This window comes from Cotesia typhae, unplaced genomic scaffold, assembly GCF_013202065.1.
Source record: "Cotesia typhae breed Kobodo isofemale line unplaced genomic scaffold, CoteBio_Ctyphae scaffold_152, whole genome shotgun sequence".
Classification (NCBI taxonomy): Eukaryota; Metazoa; Arthropoda; class Insecta; order Hymenoptera; family Braconidae; genus Cotesia; species Cotesia typhae.
The window spans coordinates 10,078,738-10,100,861 of NW_027423776.1; the positions used below are offsets into that span (position 1 = coordinate 10,078,738).

Genomic DNA, 22,124 nt, shown 5'->3' on the forward strand with positions numbered 1-22,124 from the left:
CGTTAAAAAAATACAACCGAGATTCACGAGGATGAGGTGAACTAGAATTTAATACACGCGTTTGCACTTAGAGGCTCTACTCTTTATTGCGTTTTTTTTTTATTTTTTTTTATCTGTTCTAATATCTAATCAGCTTTTTAAAGATGCTTATATAGTTGGAATTTTTTCCGTTTCTCGGAAAATATTTTTAGAGCGATGAAATGTTAATTGACTCTATTAACATACATGTGAAAATTTAATCATCGTATATTCACCGTAAAAATAATTTATCATCGAAATAAATTATAGTCATACATTCAAATAAAATTAAAACAAATAGATACTCGAGCATTAAATCAACAGCATCGACTTTACGTCATTAAAATATAACATGTTAGGTAAATATAATTATTTAAACAACAACAACTGACATATTTATAGTTGTCATTCAGTGATATATGTATTAAGTATCCTCCAACAAAAAAAAAAAAAAAAAAAATTTATATCCATGTCTCATCGTTATTAATTACACCGGTTTATATATTATGTTACACAACTACTACCGTAGGAACAGTTTTTCGGTAAAAATGTCAATACAGCACATCTAGAGTTACTCGTTTTATATATAAATATATATATGCTTACATGTATCTATTAAATGATAGTAAATACATAAGACTTAATATTTCATAGCATCTTCTGGCATTTATACCCCGCGATATATATCTTAAGTAATACTAAACTGTGAGAAAGCTCGAATTTAATTACTCTGCAGGTCATCAGTACTTCATCTTCACTTAAATTCATTTTTAATGAACAATAATTTTTGTATTAAAAACGTAGTATCACATATTTTGGCTGGGAATGAATCATAGATCACAAAAAAATAATTAATCATTCTATGGTCATGATAATAAAATTATTCATCAAATTTAAAAAATGTGTGAATGGCTTTGTTAATTGTGACTGATAACTCAACATTTTTAGGACTTAAAAATCAATAAAAATAATGATAATAAATTTTTATTCAACTGAAACAAGTTTCATTTGTCAAATTACTAACAAATTTTTGTTTGAAAAAATAAAAAGCAATTAATATGTTTAATTAATTACTTTAATGTTACTCAAATTAACTTTAAATCTCATTTTGTTATTTTTAAACGAATAGACAAAATTTTTTTTATTTTCTTAACAATATAAATAATCACAATAAAAATAATAATAATAATAATAATAATAATACTGATAATCGAAAATTTATTTACGATTATAATAGCTTAAGAATTTGATAGACGAAAAAAAAACCGGAAGATATTTAAAAATATAAAATGACTTGTATATTACGTAATATAACCTTCACAATCCCTATGTCCTTGACTGAGTGCGGTCACTTACTACGTATACAATAATACATCATACAATATATAATATAATATAATAATATAATAGTGTAATGTGTAATGTAAACTAGTAAACAAATAACAATGGTTTGAATTTAAATGGACATTCAATTCAGTAGTCTACTCTGGTTCACGAACCAGTATCAGTGTGTAAATATTATATCAAATTATATATGTGTGGTATGTGTACTTGAGTGTTATATATGATGCTCGATATAACTAGACGCGATGATGATAATGGACAATAATGAATGAATACTTTATACTGCACAGTCAAGTCACTTAGATTTGATATAATATGAAGCGATCGAGATACCGAGAGGAGCTAATATAAGACTAACTATAACCACCAACATTTTATTTAGCTTAATGTGGTTCAACGCCACTGAGTCGAGCAGAGTCGCAACCTCCAATTGTAAACCGGCGTTGGGTATATTTATATTTAGATATTTTCGTGTATGCACCCGGTATATTTATATGTATGTTTATTTCTACTCTTGCGATCTGTTTGGTTCTAAACGAGCTCGATTACTATTCTGGTGAGAGGTCCGGTGATGTAATGTGCTGATAATTTTTTAGTTTATAGCTCACATCAATTTTCCAGTTTTTTTTTAATAGTTAAAAATTTTTTAATTATTTATTTTTGAACAAATAAAATAAAATCGATAAAAATTGACTTTTATTTTTTTTTACAATAAATCGGTTCTTGTTTTAAGGATATTTAACAATTGATACTACAACAGACAATAATAATAATTACAGTTTAATTATTTATAAAAATATTAACAATTAGTAATAATTTAATTAAAAGGTCAATTTAAACTAATTTAAAGACACTAATAAAAATTACCTCAATTATAAACATCAAATATTAAGTTCGGCAGAAATTAATTTAGACGGTGTAAAAAATTTATATTTTCATATTTTATTTTATTAATTTAATAATTGACAATTTTAATTAAATTATTACTAATTGTTAATATTTTTATAAATAATTGAATATTAATTATTATTATTATTATTGTAGTAGTACCTGAGAAAGCTGCAAAATTGACGAAACTTTGTATGAAAATTAAGTAAACATCAAATATTAAATATCTTTTAGTAAATTATCATTTAATAAATTCGCAAAATATCAGCAAAAAATATTAAGCCATGAATTTTTTAATATAAAACATAAAAAAAAAAAAAATTTGCAAACTTTACTTTTAAATTTAAAAAAATAAATTTGACTATCGGTTAAATTTTTACGGGAACATTGAAGAGCTCGAGCTACAGAGAATAAAATGGAGTGATATCTTCTAAATAAGTTCGAGAGGAGAGAATTCGATGCATAGAAATGAGCCGTGAATTCCGCAACTCAGAGATCCTCGCTCAGCAAACTTGTCCTTGGGCTCTATTCCTCGAATTTGCAATATAGAACAGCCTATTATATATAATACATACCCGAGTACGGAAGAGGGTCTACAACTATTCAGACCATCACTAGAATCCTCTCTGCTCTCTAAGCCGATCCAATTTTCACTACAATATTATGATATTGAATGTGTTATAACAACACAGCGTAATGTGTTATTATATCCTCGCGATCAGCCCGTAAAAATAAAGAGGACTAATATTTACATCTATTGTAGGTGTAAGAAGTGGGTCAAATTATTTTGTTATCAAAGTAGACAATAATTATTTGCTTTTCTTTGAAATATAAAAAAATTTCTAAAATTTAAGGCGTAAAAATTGTAAGAGTTACGTTTAATTGATTGAAATTAGAAAAATAAGTGTTTTTTATTTTTCCCTCGCTTGCAAAATATTTTATTGATGATGTATTTTTGCCTTAATTTTAAAATAAAAATTATTGGTGTTAAATTTTTGATATTAAGGCGAAAATATAGGCCGCATTAAAAAATGTTTAAAATAAAAATTGTTAAAAATTTAATTTTCTAAAAAAAATGTCTTATAATTTTTTCTTAGGACCAATAAGACACCCGTAATTTGAAAATAAAGATTTTTATAACTTGCAAAAATTTGAATTATCAATTATGAATCTTAATTTTCGAATTACTGTAAAAATAAAAGTCGTAAAAAAATTGATAAAGCAATTTTTGGCAAAAATCTAAATTTGTCTGAATTTAAGTCTGAACATTACAAAAAATTTAATCTCAATGAAAAATGTAGACAATTAGTTATAACACAACAAAGATAATAAACTCTAGAGATTAATTTGTACGGATTAAAAATTTGATTAAACATTAAGTCCGACTCGAATAATTTGTCGAGTTTTTTTCTCCCAAAAATAGTTAATTAAAAAATACGCTAACTGAAATATTTTAACCGAATCAGTGATACAGGTAAATATATAACACATATACGTGTGATATGTACAGATATATGTGTTGTACAGGGAGGAATAATCAGCTAGAGCGTGGAAATTCCACATCGGCGAATCACCGGATTCACTGGTAATTAGAGAGGCGTATATCGCACTGTATATTTATATGTGTAAGGAGTACATAGTATATAAAGTAGATATAGAGCCCAGTGGCATTAATTAGCGCGGGGACGCGTGACCGTGCGAGAAATAAATGCGTTCTGGCTACGGCTTGTCGTGTGGCCCGATCAGATGAATAATTTGCGCCAGCCGTGCGACTTCTGGGCTTCCGGTCAATCTGCCTTTTATTTTTCTTGCTCTTTTTTATTCAGCTTAAGTCGCTCAATTTTCGTGCGTTTCACTTTTTTGAGAGGGCTGGCAAAGCTTTTTTTTGATGGCGACCGTAAAAAGGGAATTTAGATTTAAATTTCGGGGAAGAAGCAAAAAATTTGATCCTCAAACTGACAGAGGATTTTATTATCTTTGATAGATGGCTTTTTTCTCACTTTAGTTCAGGTTTTTTATTTTAGACGATCAATTATAAAATTTATAATGTCGAAAAAATTTAATTTAATCAAAGAAAAATATTTTTAATCGATAAAATTGTTTAAAAAACATTTTTTCTTGGTTTAAAATAATTAAAAATTTCAAAAAAATTTTAATTAAGGATTTTTGCTTCAAAATTATTATTTTATTTTCTTTTAATAAAATTAAAATTTTTTTTTTTTGACAAAATTAAATTTTTTAAATCCTTAATAATTATTTCTTTTAAATATATCTAATTATTTCAATTAATATTTCAATAAATTAACCAATAAAATTTTTTACACTGACAAATAGAATAAATATAAGAATAAAAACAATAAATATTCGCTTTCATTCAATTAAATTAACTTAAATGTACTTGTCCATACATCGGAAGTCACAATAATAAAAATATTTGACAGAGAGACTTTAAAACAGAGAGAGGTAAAGCGAACAGTAAATTTCACACGGTTTGATTTGATAAAACAGTCTATAGATAAAGTGAGTTTTAATTAAATAATTGCCAGCGAATTAAATTAATAACTCCGTCGAAATATTTCCGGATATTTATTATTTCATTTTTCTCCTCCTCGTACCTCCGGTACATTTAATTATAATTAGCGGATAAATAATAAATATTCAAGTGATAAGCGATAAATAATGTGAGTTTTGATTTAAACAGACTTTTATTTGATCCGATGGTCGGTAATTAATAATTAATTATAATATCCAATTCTGCTAATTGAGTTATATATTTTAATCAATGAATTTGAATTATTTGAGGGTATAATTTGAATATTTAGAGTGGAAAAATGTGAATTTACTCAGCTAATAAATATTTTTATTAAGAACATTTAATTAATATTCATTTTTTTTTTTTTTTTATTTTTATAACAAAGTCGTAAATATTATTTTTATTTAGAGAAATAAATTTCGAGGCTGAAATTGTGAAATAATTTATCGGTTTTGTAACTGAATTTTTTAGTGTGTGAAAATAAATTATTTAAGCGGCTAATAGTTTTTTTTTGTATATATAAATATATAAAAGAGTTAGAAATTTAATTTAATTTATAAAAAATATTTTTGATAGTTTATTTTATACAAGGATTATAACAAGTTAGTTCAATTGGTCTCGTATGAATAAAATTGTCGGAATTTATATTAATACTTTAATTTATTACATACGCTTAGATTTTGTGTGATCATTAAATTAATTTGATGGCAGATAAAAAATCCTTCATTTTTATCGATGGTAACTTTTTTTTTTTACAAGTATTGCATTAAATTTTTAGTACTTTTTTATTACAGTACTGTGTAATTTTTGTTTACCAAAAATTTAATAAATTTATACGCACTTAAAAAAAAAAATAATTTAAATCAAGAAAAAATTTGTTTTAATAAAAAAAAAAACTTTTGAAAGAATTTTTTTTTAATTAATTATTTTAAAAAAAAAAACTTTGAATTTTTTTTTGTTAATTTTCTAAAAAAAAATCTGATGTTTGATGGTGATAAAAAATAAAAAAAAAAAAATTATTGACTCTGTAGAAACTCGTAAAAAAAAAAAAAAATAAAAATGAAAGTGAAGGCTTATATATCCAGAAAATTGAATTTTGAATAGCTATTTCTATTTGTCGCCTTTTACTATGCGCCGGAGGGTCTTCAAATTTTTTTATTTTTCACTTCCATCAAACCAGGTGAACGCATGGCAAGTTACACGGAGAAAGCAGGTCGCCGTCATAATATCACATGGTGCTATAATGTATACAATGAACCCGAGCCCAAATACAAATAAGAGGGGACCTAGTGTAGCGTATAGTAATGTTCTGCAGTGTAGTCACTACAATGCACACACACACACACACATATATATATTTTTTATTGAGCCTTTGATTCAAAATTTTTATGATGTACTTTACTTGGAGTCGAGCTTTTGAGCCTGTTTTTATTTTCCATCGACAATGATTGTGCCAATGCAATGCATATAGTGTATAAAATACATAAAATGGCATTTGTCAAAAGATTTTCAGGTTTCTAGGTAAGACTCGAGAGTAGGTATGAGGCATAACAAGTGAAAATCTATATTCTATTGGCCCATTCTTTTCGGGAAGCACAAAAAGAAACCACTTGTCTGCGCCGAGGCTATAACTATGAGGATATCTCTGTATATAAATTTTTCTAAAGGGATTATACAACAATTTGAACCTATTTGAAGTGCACTGGTATGTGTATTTGTATAACTAGGCTTCTGGGTAACTTTAAAAGGCAGGTCAGGTCTCGGGTCCAGGTGAAAAAGTGTTAGGTACTTTTTTTCATAGTTTACGTGACTGGTCAGAAAATTAATTTGATTCAAAATAAAATTTTTTAATCAAGAATTTTATGATTTTAAAAATAAAATTTTTTATTGGATTTTACGTTAAAATTGTTCATTTTTGACTGTTTTTTTTTTTTTTTTTAATATTAAAATTTATAATAAGAGAAAAATCAATTCTTACGTAAAAAAAAAAAAATTTTGAGTAAAAAAATATTTACAGACAATTATTTTCAACTAAATTAAATTGATTCCTTGGAAAAAAATTTTACAAAACTAATTTAGCTTTTTTTTTTGGTTCAAATAATTTTTTTTTTTTTAATTTTTGAACACTATAATAAAAGGAGTTTCTACAAAAGGAATTTAAAAATTCACAGTAACCCCACCTGTTATTAAAATTCATAAAAAAATTTTCTAATGACTAATGACTCAATTTGTAGTTAAAAAACGTTGCCGTGACAGTACTAGCAGACATGAGCTGCAATGATAATGATAATGATAATAACATCTAGCGAGAGGATGGACGATTGTCTGGGAATAAGCGATTCCACTTTCCATTCCTGTCGTAGAGTACTATACGATAAAACTCTACTCTATACTGACTGTATGTATATGTATAATATATAATATAATACCGTGAAGCCGAGTTAAGTCGAGAAGAATGTATATGGAATATTCGCGGTTGAAGGATCAACTTAATCGCGGTTCCCATGACATTCCCGGTGGACACCCGTTACACGTCCTCGGCACGTCCGTGCCCTTATCTACGTCGGGCTTTTTAATTTTCATACGAGTTCCGACGTGCGTTCGATGGATCGCTTATCGGAGATAGGGACAGCATGGACTTTTTTGCTCTTCCCAGGCTTTTTTCACCAGGAAAAGAGTTTTATTTGAATATCCGGCTTTGCAAGAAAACGCTATGAAGATGTGAGAATTTTAGAGTTTCAGGATGGATTTTAATTAATTAAATATTTGAGGGTAAATGAGCCGGATAAAAAAAAATTTTTTAATCAAAATTACAATAAAAATTATTAAATTTACTTTCACTTTTGTCGGAATATTACTGTTGAATTTACATTTTTTTAAATGTAATTTTTACTTAAAAAAAAAAAAAAATGTAAATCTTTAAATAAAAAGAATGTAAATTTTTACATAAAAAATGTAAATTTTTACACTACAAAAAATATAAATTTAGCATTAAAAAAAATGTAAATTTTCATGGGAAAAAAAATGTAAATTTGGCATGTAGAAAAATTGTTAAATTTACATAAAAAATGCAAAGTTTACATTATAAAATAGAGGGGAGGTAAAATGGAGAACTCCAAAAATTAAAAAAAAAATTTTTTTCTCCTAAAAAGCTTTAAAAATACTAAAAAAAAAAAAAAAAAAAAATTATTCTGTAATTTTCTGCAAAGACTTAAGGTTAATTAGATTTGACACAATATTTATCGATTCGACTGAATTAAACAATTCACATATTATATGAATTGATAGCACTAAAAAATTGAGTAAAATAAAAATTTAACAATGAACTTTAGATATAAGTTTGATTTGACCTACTGGCCTACATCGCGATTTCTCGACACGCGGCATCCAGCGCGAATAATAATAATAATAAAATAAGACAATACTGACATATTGACACACAAATTTATCGTAAACAAATATACAGTAGACTCAGGAGTAAAGCTGAATTCCTCAGCGGTTACAACTTCTATTGTTCAGATTCGGATACAAATTCTGTTTGCAAGTAAAGTACTGAGAGTAAGAAGAAGTAGTCTCTAGAGCAAGGATTTTTTTTTTAAGTGAAGTTTATAGATATTTATTGCAAGTAGATCTGATTTAGTCTCGTTTTATTGATGTGAATGCGGACGGAGTAGAATGAGAGTGTGTGAAAGTATTTTATTGTACTTATAAGGCGTGAATGGTTGACATCTATACTGACGAAAACCCCGGGGGTTAAAAGTTCGCCTCTGCAGATTCCCGTGACTCGTCATGTTCGAAAGCGATCGCGAGAAACAGTGCAAAACGTCTGTTAGTCATTCAGCTATGAAATTGGAATCCTCTGATTCGTTAGGAGTTTTTTTTTTTGCGGTGGGAAATTGTTTTACTAAAAATAAAAGCAATTGGGAGAATTTTTTGTAGCGTGGTGGAGGAATTTTAGTAATAAAAAATTTTTTAAATTTTTTATTCGTTATGGAGAACTATTTGTTCTTTAATTTGTTTAATTGGAAATATTTTGAGCTTTAATTAAAATGTTTCGAGCTCTCAATTCTCAATAATTAGGGGAAAGTATCTCTTGCGGGCATAGGTGGTAAATAGCTGTGATTTGTAGAGATTAATTGGAATTTTAGGCGAGTATATTTAACAAATATGAAGATACATTCAATTTTAAAAGAAATACTTTGTTTTTTAGTAAAATTCATTATTGAAAAAAATTATTTTGATTACTTTAAAAAAAATATTTAATTTCTTTATTTAAAAAAAAATTCAATTTTTTTTTTTTTTTTTTTTTTTTTTTTTATGAATTAAAACTTTTTCACGTAAAATAGTAAAAAAAGAATTAAGGCAATTGCTAAAATAAATTATAAAATAGTAGAGCAAATTAATGAAACAATTTCTAATTTCCAATAGAATTTAATAAAATCACGGAATAAATTTAATTTCGCGGAGAAATTAAACGTTAATTATTAAATCGATATTTTTTTTTTATTAATATTAAATTTTATAAATTTTTAATTTCAAATTCGTATAAAAAAAAATTTTTTTTTATGACTATTAAAAATTGTCTTATTTATAAATATTGATTATTTGAAAAATATTAAACTTACTACCTCGGCAACGCTGCCCGCGCCTTCTCTCATACCATCCCGTTCTATGTGTGGTCCTAAAAAAAAATTGTACATTAATAAGTATAAAAATAATGACAATATTAATAATAAAAAGAAAATTGTACTTTTAATTTGAAATTTTATAATTTTTATTATTATAAATTGTTTTGAAATTTGATTTATTTTTCTTGATAAAATTTTATTATTATTAATTATTATGATTATTGACTCCAAAAAAAAAAATTTTAATAATAATAAAATGTCTGGACTATTGTATCAGTAAAAGATAAAATATTAATTTCGCAATAAGAAAGAATTCTAAATGTCAAATTAAGCGAACAAGAACTAGCCAATTTCACGATGTAGAAAACGCGAATTATTTCCCCGTATTATTATCCCCGTAAAAAATAAATATAATGATAAAATTAAAATTTATAACAAATTGGATAGTGGATAGTAAATAAAAAGGCGGTATTACCGGAGCATTAAGTTTGCGTGGGAAAGGATTAATTTATGTATCGATAAACGGATTATCCCAGCAGCGCATTCTATCCCTATCCTATATCCTATATGCATGTACACACATTAGATAAAATAATTAAACATAATAAATGTACGTAAAATGGAATAGCAGACAAATAGCATATAGTTGATAGTTGTTAGTTCGGGCCCTTTTATCTTGTAATAACCCGGGTTAAATTCTCTTTCCCTTCTATGCTCTGTTATGTGCCACCTATCTGTCACATTAAGTTCTATAATTATCAATTTATATGGAATAGTTACAGCAAGTAGATGCATTAGAATCATTATTGTTATTATAATTGTTAATGATGTCATTATTGGCTGCTCGCCAATCACAAGCGCACGTGTGCAGTTCATCAGTGCTTGCGGTCAATTTGAGGTTTGGTCAATGCTCTAATGCATCTCAGTGCTGATTATATAATCACAGGCTAATGAATTATTGGATAATGATTTTTTAAAAATGGCGGAAAATTTTTGAAAAACATTTATTTGATAAAAAAAATAGTTAAATAAATCTTGAGGAAAAATTTATAAAATATTTTTAAATAATTAAAATTTCGTCTTTATTTTATGATGATAGAAAAATAAGTTATATAAAAAATTTTTAGTGAAAAATATTGAAAGAAAATATTTCTTAATAGACACAATTATTGGTAAAAATTAAGACTTAGAAAATTATTTTTAATTAAAGCAAGTTCTTTTTATTGAATAAAATTAGAAATGAACAATTAAAATAAAAATAAAAAAAATATTTTTATGTAAGAATAAAAATATTTTTAGAAAAGTGTTATCTAGAGTTTCTTCCCTTGGGATTTAATTGCAGTGGCAAAAGAAGATAAGCGTAATGCAAAAGGATGAAAAACGGATCCAGTCTGAGCAGATACAAATAGTGTGAGTGGGAGTGGAGCTGTATTATGTATATCTATATCATAGCATAGTAGTATAGCAATATAGTAGTATTATATAGGAAGGGTTCATAACTTTAGAGGCGGTAATTTCGCACGAGCATTGCTACGACGCTCGCACTTATGGGATTCAGAACGGAAAAGCGTCATTATGAGGTTCATTGTCTACTCCGGTCTCTTTCGCTCTTTCGCGAGCTGGTAAAGATGTCTTTTCAGCATATATGCTTAATACAGTATGCTTTATGCTGTATGTTGTATGTTGCACGTTTCGATGTTTGGATGTTAGCAGTGTGTATATATTATTGTGCAAAATGCAAACACTAGTATATTTATGTGTATGTATAGGGCACGAAATTGCGGCAAATAACACGCATTGTTGCGATCGAATAACTTGCTGGAATGTTGGAACTCCGAGAGCTCCACTTTGCCCGCTCAATGCTAATGGTCTGTAACATATATATTTATTTTATGTCGGGTATTTAAGCAGCGTTTATTTTAACGCCCGAAATAATTGCTTATTTTATTTTTTACTGCGAGACTTTAAACTTGAGATTTTTAAGTCAAGTACTATGGTCATTTGAGTATTCTTATTATTTACTAGTATGGAAATCTGTAAAGTTTTTTATTTTTGTTGTATTATAAATTTAATTTACAAAAAAAAAATTTTTCTTATGATTTTTTGACGACTTTTATATTTACCGTAATTCCAAAATTAAGATTCATAATTAATGCTTTAAATTTTTTGTTAGTTATATAAATCTTCATTTTTAAATTATGGCTTTCTTATTGGTCCTAAAAAAAAATTATAAGACATTTTTTTTAGAAAATTAAATTTCAACAATTTTTATTTTAAACATTTTTTTATGCGTCCAATAATTTTGACTTAATATCAAAAATTTAACACCATTAATTGTTATTTTAAAAGTAAAGCAAAAATTCTGGCTACAAAAATGTAATTTACTTGTGTGTATTTTGTAAAAATTGCCATGTGGAATTAATTTTAGCATAAATAAATAATTTTATCTATTTATCTAATATTTACAAACTTAAAACAAGTTAATTATTTAATAAATAAAAAAAAAATTCACTTCTAATTAAACTGATTCCTATATATTTTTATTTTGAAGTTAATATTTTAAATGAAAATATTTCTGTTGTTTTAATTTCTCTATTTTCTTTGTGAAAGTTCACATATGTGTAAGTGAAACATGAAATTTTTCAGAGCGGAAGAATATATAGTTGCGGGAAGAAAAAAAAAAAAAAAAAAAAAAAAACACACATGTATTTAAAGAAATTGGTGCATTATTTTTTTGCAACATTAAAGTTATGAGTTCCACATGTAAGAATATTTATATAAATATAGCCGAGTACACACGAGAACTATGTACTTTGATGATTGCTGCCGTTGAAAAAACGTAAACAAAAATAAATAATAAAAAGTCGGAGCGGTATATCGTTATTGTTGAAAAGAGCCAAGCTCTCGTAGTATATATGTATTTATATGTATATGTATATGGATATATACAGCACAAGCGCTCGCAGTAGATATGAGAATAATGTATAATGTAATGTACTGTAATGTTCGAAGAAGAGAAAAGAAGAGAAGAAGAAGAGGATGGCCGTAGTACGCGATCGTGGCTCTGTACCATCTACGCTCCTCAGCGAGAAGAAAAGTCACGGCGGAGATCTTGCGAGGCACGACCTCGAGCGACGACTCGCCGGCGGATCATGTAACCTTGAAACTCCTCTCAACGTTCGCGCGTTAAAAACACATAGACCCTCCATCGCGAGCTCAAGAATGCGCTCGATTGCCTCCCGCTTTATTTTATATTTTATATATTTTTATAAAACATTTTTTACTATCTCGACTCTGCTCCGCTCGAGCTCATTTGCATTTTTTATAACAAATCCGTCTCCAAATTTAATAACAACCTCGCTCATGAGTCGCCGTACTCATAACACCGTTACTTTATTACATATTTCGAATTCTTTATTCATACTCATAAATTACTTCAATTAGATTTTTCGAGTAAATACGACGACTTTTAGTTTAGAGTCGAAGAATTTTTGTATAAATCTATTTTATGTTTGCGATTAAATTTTTATTATTGAGAATTTATATTTATAAAGAGATAATTTAATAATGATACTGAATTTTAAGTTTTACTAATCAAAAATTGTAGTTTAATTTTTTTTTAATTAGTTTTATAATTTCGAGATTATTATTAGAAATTATGTAAAAACGTTCCTAATACTCATAAGTATCCTCTATACACAGGAATTTTTTAAAATAGTCCTTGTGGCAATAAATTTTGAAATATTAGCATTTAAAATAAATAATTAAGAAATAGCATTGTATCTTGTGAACTATTGATATTTTTAAAAATTTAAGCTCACCCTGACATTACACTCATCGAGACCTTTCATTTGAGTACCCACATCAGTATTTCATATATTTATATATATTATATATATATGTATATATGAAAAATATATCAAAATGCATGTGGGTACTCAAATGAAAGCTTTTGATGCGTGTAACATCAAAATGAGCTTATATCTTTAAAAATGTCAATAGTTAAAAAAGTACAGTGAAATTTAACGAAAAAGATTGAAAATTTTTTCTCCTAATTATTTGAAGAAATTTTTCTAAAAAATATTTAAAAAATATTTAGCAAAATAAAATTTTTTTTTACATGTAATGATTACAGTAATACCAATCATACATACTCTCCAGAACGTGTTATCAGCATTACACTACAATAATTTCCTTAGAACAGTATATTATATCCCATCCCGTACGACGAATGTATAAATGTATGAATATATGTATGGTTAGTGAAGGATAGGAATGATAATGCGGATCCCAATCCTGTTCCCGTTCCACAGTTTATCAGCTTCCTCGTTTGCTGTACCTATAGCATTACACACATATCGCGACTAAATGAAACCTAGTGGCACTGCTTGCGACTAAACGCCTTGTATCTTATACCTCGAACACATACATACGTGTAATGTGCGTATTATATCTACATTACACTACGGACTACATACACAGTACACCGGTCTAAGTGGTATCGCACAGTTATACGTGATTGATTCTGAACTATCTTCAATATCATCTCCATATCTTAGCATATTAATGACCACTTACTTAACGGAAGTCACCGGTTATCTACCGAGACTATATAAGACCAAAATAAATAAACATAAAAACGTCTAATGGGACTTACTCTTCCATTTATGAAATAAAAGTTTTTATATATATATTATGAATGTGTAAAAGTGTCTTCGTAATTTTTAATCGGTTGATATTTAAAACATTCCCATAAAAGTCATGTGTTTTTAAATTTTTCTTATTTATTTTTTTTAATTAATTTTAATCGGTGGGAATTTCTTCTCGCTTTGTCGGAGCTCGGTCTTGGGAAATATTGGAAATATTTATTCCAAGTTTGTGATAAAAACTTTTCAGTAATTAATTTTTTTAATTTTAGTTATCTTACTAATAAATTAATTATAAATTTTTGGAGTTAGTTTTTATTTTTATAATAATTACACGGAGATTATTTTGTCGTAAAGATTGCTTTTTATTGTAAAAATTTTTTTAATTAAATTTATAGGAGCTACTATTTTGATTATTAAATAAATAGAGAAAGTATTCTAATAATAAAATTAAAAATTTTTTAATTCAGTTTATAATTTTTGTTTTTATAAATTAATAATATAGATGATGACAAAAATTATTTAAAAAAAAAATGAACATTTTTTTGACAAGAAATTAATCTATTGAAAATTTTCAACTCAGTAAAAATTTTGAATTAAATATATGAATAAAATAAAATAAAATTTTTTTTTATATCCAGATGATTTTATTTATTGTAATTAAATGTTCAATAAGAATAAAGATAACAGTCGTTTATGTCAACGCCTCCCTGAGAGCCTATATCGTAGATCATAGTTCGGAGATCTATGATAACGCTTGGTTAAATAGTTTTTTGACATTACTGTCAATTATGCAAGAAGAGAGTCATAGTAATTATTTTGAATTTATTTTTTTGTGGTTTTAAATATTTTTGTCATTAAATATTAGTTAGTTGGGCTCGTAAATATTTATCATAGTCATTTAAAGTTACCCTATGTTTTATCACTTGGCTAATTTTGTTAGTTATTTTAGAGCTGATGATTCTAATTGTGACTTAAGTTGAAATTATTGATTGTTGAGATATATTTTATGAAGTAATTATTTTTTATTGCTGTTAATAAAAATTTAGAGTTTATATTATCCCATAAAAATAATTACTTACTCCAAAACAAATAAATTTTTGTCTAAATAATTTATTATAAATTAAAAAACAAAATATTAAAAAAAATTTTAAATGGAGAAAATAAAAAAATTTTATAAATAATTTAAATATTTTTTTAATTTATATTAAAAACAATAAATTGGAGCAAAAAAATATGTCACCAAAATTTCTGATCTTAAAGCAAAAATTAAAAATTAAATATTTTTTTTTATAAATTAAATGATTTCAATTTAAATAATACAATAATTAATTTTATTAATTAAATAACCAAAAGAGTTATTTAAAAATTTTTTAGTAAATTGCTTCAATAAAAAAATTTTTTTTTTATTGTTTGATGATACTTTAAAATTAAATCTCTTCCCACAATAATTTAAAGAGCAAATAAAAAAAAATGTTTACCTTTGCTATGAACCAACAAATTGAAAGCCGACTCCCCCGTATAATCCAGATTTTATAATCAATAAAACACCGTGACACACTAATATGTTAACAAGCAATCACAGTGCACTGAACATTAATCACAAGAAAACAAAAATACCAATCACAAAACAGCAATTACAATAATTAAAAAAAAAAAAAAAAAAAAAAAAAAAAAAAAACCCACAATCACAAAATATTCACCAAGTATAAAAATAAAATTCCTCGAAATCGCTGACTAATTAAATCGGTGTCGCAGGGGTCCAACTATATTTAACCATTAAACACATTAACATTAAATCTGAAAAGCGCCATTGGACGAACTTTAAATTGCGAGCACCGAAGACTAAAGACTAAAGACTAAAGAAGAGGAACTGAAGATGAGCAAGAAGCAAGAAGCAAGATCGCCAATCCGAGAAAACGGTTACAACAAACATACACACATATATTATATATTATATCCTCACAGATATATATTGCACAGTCTTCAGCCGGTCCAGCGGTTTTAGTTTATTTAAAAATGCTTAAAGAGCGCAGGCGCTTAAGAGATTCCAGCATCCGCGAAACGGGTATCCAGACCAACGGTCAGGAGTTCAAAAAACCAACACAAGCTTTACAATTCAGAGTTGCAACAAACATTAACAACAAACGATCGATAAAAAGTTGTCTGTGAATGAAATAAAACTTTAAAATTGGAGTTCCAAAAAATCAATTGTAAAATTGACTTTCTAAAGTGAAAAACAGAATTCCAAAAATCGGGGATTCCCAAAAAATCGATACAACTCCGGGGTTTTTTTTACAAACGCGGGCACCCGCGTACAAAATGTCCGCCGGCCGTTCGTGGGGCCGAGGTAAGTTGAACTGAAGCAGCACAACACGATCACCACAGTTCGAGCACTGTGGAGTTAAACTATACACAATAGCGTGTGCTTGCCCGTCGAGCGTAAAACAAGAAATATTTAAGGCTTAATCCGCGGCCAATCAGAGTTAAGGTAGAGGAGAAACCGCCAATAGAAAGCCCGCGTTGGGACTATTCAAATTAAAGCAATCTCCGTTTGTTATGCCCCAGGTGCTGCCGCCACTGGCAGGTTAACTAAGGTAGAGACTTTGCCAGGGGGGAGACTAACAGGCGCTGAGGGGGGAGTTGTATGTTGTGCATTTTTAAGCATATGATTTTTCCCAAAATTTAGAAATTTTGGATTTTATTTCAAGATCTCACGAGAAAAATATTTTATTCGGCCTGTAAAAAAATTTTTACAACAAAAGTAGGAAATTAAATTTTCTCATAAAAAATTGCCTTATGAATTTTTTACGACTAAAATTTTTACCAAAATTCCAAAATTAAAATTCATAATTAATGATTCAAATTTTTTATAATTATAAAAATCTTCATTTTTAAATTGCTGCTTTCTTATTGGTCCTAAAAAAAATTACGAGACATTTTTTTTAGAAAATTAAACTTTTAATAATTTTTATTCAAAAAAATTTTTATATGACCAATAGCTTCGTCGTAATATCAAAAGTTTGATACCATTAATTGTTATTTTGAAATTAAAGCAAACTCCTGGTTGCAGTGATGAAGGCTGTGGGTTTCGGAGCCAGTAATTTGGATATTTGGATGTGTACATGCACAATGAAGGTTTGCTCTTGTTATTTGTTTGACTTGACGACAATCGACCGCTAACAATAACCCTCTTGCTCTTTACAAAATGTCTTTTTGTTGGAGTTATGATTGTCGAGTTTTATTTTTTGCTCTTGCTGGGCTTTGTTTATTTTTTAGGGAAAGATTCGACTGCGGTTAAGAGGAATTTAACGAGTAATTTTAAACCGAGGGTGAAAGCCTTTTTTTCATGACTTATGATTCATCATCGCAATCATTTTTTTTTTTGGCTCGGGGAAATGAAGCCTTAAAGCTGACTTTTTTAGGATATTTTTTAGAATTTAAAAGTCTCTTTTAATATTTTATTAGATTAGAATTTTTGAATAGATTTTTTTTTTTTTTGAAAACTTTATGGAGCATTTTATTATTTTTAAACCAAATAAATAAATAAAAATTTTATTCAACTATTCCTTATTCGAGGTATAAAATACAAGGTGACATTCATTCAAGATATATTACTGACTTGTTTCAAGAATACCAACAATTCTCCGATTTCTCTTATTTTTTGTCCCATCAAAAATAAGTCTCAAATACGTTTTAGAATTTAAAGTATAAAAATTTGTTATTTTTTCTATTTTAAACTAGAAAAAAATTTTTTTTAACAGTTTTCAAAAATCAGATAAAAAATTTCTCAAAAATATTTTAATCTAAGAATTTTAAATAATTTAATTCTTCAAAATCATTTTGTTATTAGATCAAAAATATTCTTTTCTTTTCAGTAAATTAAAAAAAAATAAGAATTGTAAAATTTAAAATTCACATTTTAATTAAAAAAACAAAAATCTAAAGTATTTAAATACTTTTAATTTTCTTGAATTAACACAAAAAAGTGTTAAAAATTTGATATAAAATTTTTTCAACACAAATTTTGACTGTTTTTTATAAAAATAAGCGCATTTAATAAAAAAATTATCCAAAAATAAACTTAAAAATTCCAAACAAAAACCAAAACCAACAAAACTCTGAAAGCAAAATAATCCCAGCCTATAAATGCGGAGCTAAAGATAAATTTGGCGTAACTCGACGATTAAATCTTAGTGGGTGTTCTTATTCTATATTCTCTTTGAAGAAAGCTTACAATATCAGTATCTTTCTTGCACACTTTCTCTGATCTGATGCTCCACTCCCATTTACGGAGTTGGCTTGAGTAGGTGCGGTGATTACATTATTAATATACCTATAGGTATCCTGTGCATAAAATGAACACACAAATCCAATAAAATCTAGATAAAGATAAAGATACAACAACGAGTCCTTAAGGACGTATTGATGCGTATCAGTATCAGTGTTTTATTTTTATCCCTAAAAATAAAAGATTATCGGAATGATAGTAGCCTGGAGGCTTGTTTTGGTCCTCCTTACTCAACTGGAGCCTCCAGCCTCCAGAGTAAAAAAGGCTCAAGGTAATCCGATAGCCGGGAAAATAGCGATGTGTCCTCCAGTGGTTGTAGTCGATGTCGCGGTTGATTTTATGTGTATTATAATGTGTACAGAGCGGTCAGTTTTAAGCGTAAAGCCTTTTAGCTCTGTACTTTGGAGCGGTGTTCTCCAGACTGGACAAGGACGAAGCGAAAGGAATGTTAATACTTGGGAAGGGGAGATCGTTCTTTTGCAGACGAACAAGACTTGGGGGGGCCAAACTAAGATGGCTGAAGTATACCGAGATTTTAAAAGTCCCTATAAAACGTATAAGTTCTCCTCGCTTCGCTCTACAACCTTTTACTTCAACTCTGTGCGGATTTCTGGACCAACAGTCGGTTCAAAGGATGCTCAGAGCTTTGATATCAATATCCCGGGATTCTGGACGGTATTCTATACAGAAATTATCAAGCTAGGAGTTTTCGCTGAATTTTGACTCTTTTGATGAAATTAAATATAATATTTATAAAATCTATTTTTTCTTAAAATCACAAAGAAAATACTGATAACATAAAAACATGCAAATGTAAATTGGTAAAAATTTTTTAAATTAATACAAATAATATTTAATAGAAAAATTTTTAAATAAAGAAAGAATATGTCGAGGACAAAAATAATTAATAAATTTTTAGAGTCTCTTGGACTGGAATAAAATCGTTGGTTTTAATATTGTTATTAAATCAGTAAAAAATCAAAATTTTTATTCGAAATAATTTTGGAAATGTGAAGCATGTAGTAATTCTTAGACTATTACTCAGACTGGAAAAAATTTCTATTAGAAAATTAAAAACTGGTGTGAAAAGGTATTATGAATGATGAAAAAAATGAACTGAATTTTTTATCTCATAAATTTTAGTGAAAATTTATAAAAATTATATTGATTAAAAATTGTTGAAGTGTTTCAAATCAGTATTTTTACTCCAAAAAATTAACATTATATTTTTTTTTATTTATGTGATTTTTTTTGTAAACGTGTAGACCTGTATTGCTATATAATTCAATTAAATTTTGATCTATAATTTAATCAAACAGATAATCATAAAATAAATTTGCAATTTATGGAAAGGATAATATTAACGCCTCATAATTTAAAAGTGTCAATTGTTTGTAATAAAATGAAGTGTGGTAGCCGTGAATAACCCAAGAATCGTCTACTAATTCAATTTGGACCCCTCGCCAAATTCAGTTAACGAGAGCAGTTACGATGCTTCCCAGAAAGTAACCATTGCACGCTATCACCGAGGTTCTGTATAATACAACTTATGCACCTACATGCATACATTCAACTGGATATGCATAGAATGTGTATGTAGAAAGACATAGTTCGAATAGCCGCAATTCAATTCACGTCCTTCAATCTCTCCCTTCATTCAACTTCAATTTAACGCTTTCCAAATTTTTACTACTCGCAAAAAAAAAAAAAAAGAAAGATTTGCAATTGATACGAAAAGACCGCAATTTTTTTTTCTAATGAAATAAATTTGAAATGAACTAAAACGTTCTTCAATAATGTATTCATAAAGAGAAGGAATAAGGAGTTATTGATGATAGAATATCGATGGAATTTTTTTGTGCATATTAAAGTGAACTGAAAAGTTTTCCGTCCTGTTGTACTTCGTAAGATGCTTATGGATTATATTATAAGGTCACTTGCTACCGTTTGATCTCGAATTCTCAAGCTCTTTATTTATGCTTTTATTCGGATATATTTATGATGGATTTTACCTTACGGATGGAAAAATTTTCTTGGATTCGGGTCAAGTGTCGTCGTCCCAACCGGAAAGATCCCAATGGATGAATAAAAAACAAGGCCAATTCATTAGCGACATTTCAATTGAATAGAAATTCAGAGAAATTAAATGAAAGTAAGTATTATCAGTGTTGAATTGAAAGAAGGCTGAAGGTTGCGGGAAATCGAGAATTTTACTGAGTCAGTATCGGAAAGGTAGACTGTGCTGAGTAGTAGTTTATCATTAGAGGTAACTTTCGAGAGTGTATCGTCGGTAGTTAAGAATAATATTACTGTATGTACGGAAGACTTAAGAGTAATTTAGAGTTACGATTATTGATAAGATTGAAATTTAAAATTATATATCTTCCGTTAATATTTTTGAGATAAAATTGTAAGCCTTATTGTCGACAATTTAGAAATTTACCCTGATAGCCACCTTACCTATAACTTACTGTCAATCTACGTCCGCAATTTGAAGCAAACTTGACGGAAAGAGTTGGCAAAGCGAGCGATTACCTATTAGTTACCTATAACTTACTCTGCAAATAGACGTCAAAACTTGCTGTACAAGTATTTCCTTCAAATTGTAGTAAAGTTGAAAGGAAATTTAACTACAAGTTTGATTGTTAACTTGTATTCAAGTTGCGGCCGTAGATTTCTGTCAATTTGCTTACAACTGTTGTTGAGTGAAGAATTACCGCCAACTAGATGTATAACTTAACCGTAACTGCTGGGAGTCAACACTTACTGAGAAAGCGCTGGCTATCAGGGTAGAATTTTTTTATTTATTTACTTTGAAATTAAGTCCACCAAAATCTTAAAAGACATTTTTAATTACATGCAAAATTTAATTTTAAAAAGAACCGAATTTTTGGACGATCTACTAGAGATCTCTCATTTAAATTTCATTCACTAGGAAACTAAATTGCGCGCTTCGATCGCGTTTATTTTTTTTAATCAATAATTTTTGCGATATTTCGATATTTGTGGACACAAAAATCAAATTTCTTGCGCAAAAAAAATTTTGAGGAAAACAAATATTATTTTGGAGCAAGAAAAAATTTTCTTGGCTCAAGAAAATTTACACTTCAGTCAAGAATTTTTTTTTTCAGTGTGTACTTCATATTTATTTTTATTTCATCGATTTTAATTAAAAAAATAAAAATAAAGTGCAATAAATAAATATAGTAGTATATAAAATTTTTATTTGAGAAAATGAATTTTTTTTTTAACCAAGTAATTTTTTTTCGATGTCCAAACTTACATCAGACCCTCTAATTTCCCAACAAAACTCAACTGTTACATAAATGATTAGTGTTTTCCTTTTAACTCAATCGAACTTTATCATAATTCATCATCTATTTCTTCACATTTAGATTTTACAATTGCGCAATGAGAAATTCAGTAACAACAAGTCCCTTTATAATATAAGAAGCAATCGAAAAAAACATATCTATCCTCCCATCAATAGATCAAATTCATCGAAGATGAACTTTAAGATACGTGCCAGTGAATTGAAACAGATCTGGTTCCCGTTAAAAAACAGAAGGTTTATATCTGAAATTGAATTTAATTATTTCTCGATCAAGTGAATCGCGTGACTAGTGGTTACATCCCACAGCCATGAACCCGGAATTATTTTCTACAAATCTTTTATTATAGTCAGACTCTTATATATTCGTCGCGGCGAAAGGCAAAATACAAGGAAAGAGCTGAATACAAACGTTTAATGTATATCCTATTGCTTATTACTTTTC

General features: G+C 27.6%; 2 protein-coding genes across 3 annotated transcripts in view; one reads left to right on the plus strand and one right to left on the minus strand.

Moving 5' to 3' along the window:
- Positions 1 to 15,690, minus strand: part of LOC141535952 (uncharacterized) — a 72,260-nt gene extending 56,570 nt beyond the window's left edge. The window contains exons 1-2 of one of the 2 annotated variants that reach the window (XM_074256135.1): positions 15,539 to 15,690; positions 9,412 to 9,464 (exon numbers count right to left, since the gene is read on the minus strand). In XM_074256135.1, the coding sequence (XP_074112236.1) occupies positions 9,412 to 9,441 (30 nt within the window). In that variant the 5' untranslated portion in view covers positions 9,442 to 9,464; positions 15,539 to 15,690. Of the gene's footprint in view, positions 1 to 9,408; positions 9,465 to 15,538 lie in introns of both variants that reach the window. The other variant, XM_074256133.1, reaches the window with a different exon arrangement.
- Positions 1 to 22,124, plus strand: part of Rhogef64c (Rho guanine nucleotide exchange factor at 64C) — a 142,448-nt gene that overhangs the window by 59,447 nt on the left and 60,877 nt on the right. The window lies entirely within an intron of this gene.